This window comes from Eurypyga helias, unplaced genomic scaffold, assembly GCF_000690775.1.
Source record: "Eurypyga helias isolate BGI_N326 unplaced genomic scaffold, ASM69077v1 scaffold34508, whole genome shotgun sequence".
Taxonomy (NCBI): Eukaryota; Metazoa; Chordata; class Aves; order Eurypygiformes; family Eurypygidae; genus Eurypyga; species Eurypyga helias.
In genome coordinates, this window is record NW_010268151.1 from 3,604 (window position 1) to 5,520 (window position 1,917).

General features: G+C 58.1%; 1 protein-coding gene across 1 annotated transcript in view; it reads left to right on the top strand.

Moving 5' to 3' along the window:
* Positions 1 to 1,914, top strand: part of LOC104514105 (carbohydrate-responsive element-binding protein-like) — a gene marked incomplete at both ends in the record, with an annotated part of 5,510 nt that extends 3,596 nt beyond the window's left edge. Inside the window, 3 exons of the mRNA XM_010157660.1 lie at positions 17 to 91; positions 1,272 to 1,401; positions 1,874 to 1,914. Of these exons, the coding sequence (XP_010155962.1) occupies positions 17 to 91; positions 1,272 to 1,401; positions 1,874 to 1,914 (246 nt within the window). The remainder of the gene's footprint in view (positions 1 to 16; positions 92 to 1,271; positions 1,402 to 1,873) is intronic.
* Positions 1,915 to 1,917: the final 3 nt, after the last annotated feature.

Genomic DNA, 1,917 nt, shown 5'->3' on the forward strand with positions numbered 1-1,917 from the left:
GGGGTGCCCACCCCAGCGCTTCAACCAAATGCGCAGCATGTTCGACGAGTACGTCCGCTCCTCCACGCTGCAGAACTGGAAGTTCTGGATAGTATCCTTTGGGGCCGGTACCTGGTGCTTGCTCTGACCCCTCCACCGGGTCCTCTGGTTCACCCGCTGCTCCCAGGTCTGTGGGGTGTCTCCATCTTGAGAGACTCTGGGAACCATGGGGAGCCAAGGGCACATGGTGGGAACATGCTGAGATGCTGTGGTCAGGAGAAAGCTTCTGTTGCAATGGAGCAAATGGAGTAGGAGTAAATGGTTGGTCCTCAAGGAGAAGGAAAGTCACTGGTGAAGCTGAGCTAATGCAGGGAAGAGCTCTTGCTGACATGGGCACTGGCTCTGAGAGGCAGCAGCCATCAACTAGAGATTATGAAAGGTCCAGACACAAAGCTGGGGATATGATGACTGAGCCTTGGTGGCCATGTGGCACACCCTGGAAACCTAGGTGTGCCCATGCCTGGGACACAAGTCAGGGCTCCACATTGTGAAGAGGATGGAGGGGACCAAGGGCCAGGGAACAGGTGGTGAAAGGGCTGGGCCTGCTTCTCTGTGATCAGAAAGGGATTAGACACACTGGGATGATCAAGCCTGTAGACTGTGAGGTCTACAAAATCCCAAAGGGCAGAGGGATGGGCAGGCCTGTCTGCTCACAGTTCACTACAGTGCAGTCAGCCTGGGCAAGGCAGAGGTGGCTCCTGAAAGAGTTTGGGAATGCTGTGGAGCCCCTTCCACAGGACACTGGGTATAGTTATTCCAGTGTGGGCTCCAGGACACGCTCCCAGTGGAGGTATCTGCTGTGGATTGCTACATGCATAAAGTCCACCAGTCCCCAGCAGTGGTCCCTGCAGGTTGGGAACACCAGGGGAGCATACTGGACACAGTAGCATCACATCCTGCTCCTGTGCACTTTGGAGGATGCTGCGCTAACTGGCTCCTTTATCTGCTCTGGAAGAGTGGTCTTGTGTCTAAACAACCATTTCTGGCAGCCCCACTCATGACAGGGCTTATGCAGCCTCCCACTGCCTGACCTGGGTGGCACACATGTCCCTGTCAACCCAACAGTATGGGCTGGTGCCCAGCATGGTGCTGTGCTGGAGAAGGTGCCCAGCAGGTCTTATCCACGGCTGGGCAGGGAGGCTTCTCCTGCTGCCTGTAAGAGGGTGCTGCTTACACATGGTAGCCAGGAGACCTTGACTTCCCATGGTCCTTAACTCCTCTGCCCGCTTCAGTTCAGTATCATCATCCGGCCTCTCTTTGAGTCTTTCAATGGCATGGTCTCCACAGCCAGCTTGGAGAGCCTCACCCAGACATCGCTCGCGTGGCTGGACCAGCACTGCTCCCTCCCAGCGCTTCGGCCGAGTAGGTGGCCCTGCTCCTGCCCATGGCACCCCAAAGAATTCAGGCTGGCCTGCTGGCATGGGCCAACAGAAAAGCAGAGAAAAGGCTGGGTGCATCTTGAGGGGCGGTGGGGTTGGTGCTGCACCACACTTCTGCCACACAGGAGGGAAGCACCTGCGGGATGTCCTGGGGCTGTCTGCGTGGTGCTTTCCTGTGCTCATTTCGCACCCATGCTCCAGCTGAGCTGGCTGCTGCTGCCCTAACCCAACAGCCCATGTCCTGGCTCATCAGGGCTTAGGCCGGCTCACAAGGGTGGGTTTCCCTTTGCCTGTTCTGCTGGGGGCTGTGGCTGGGAGCTTCATGCTGTGTCAGGGGCCATGGCAGGGCTGGAGCGGGGATGGGAAGTGCCATCTCCCCTGGGATGGGTTAACCCGGGCCCCTTCCAGCCCCCAAGGGATAGGGGTGCAGCTGACATGTCCCACATCTCCCGCAGCCATCCTGAGCTCCCTCCGGCAGCTGAGCATTTCCACCTCCATC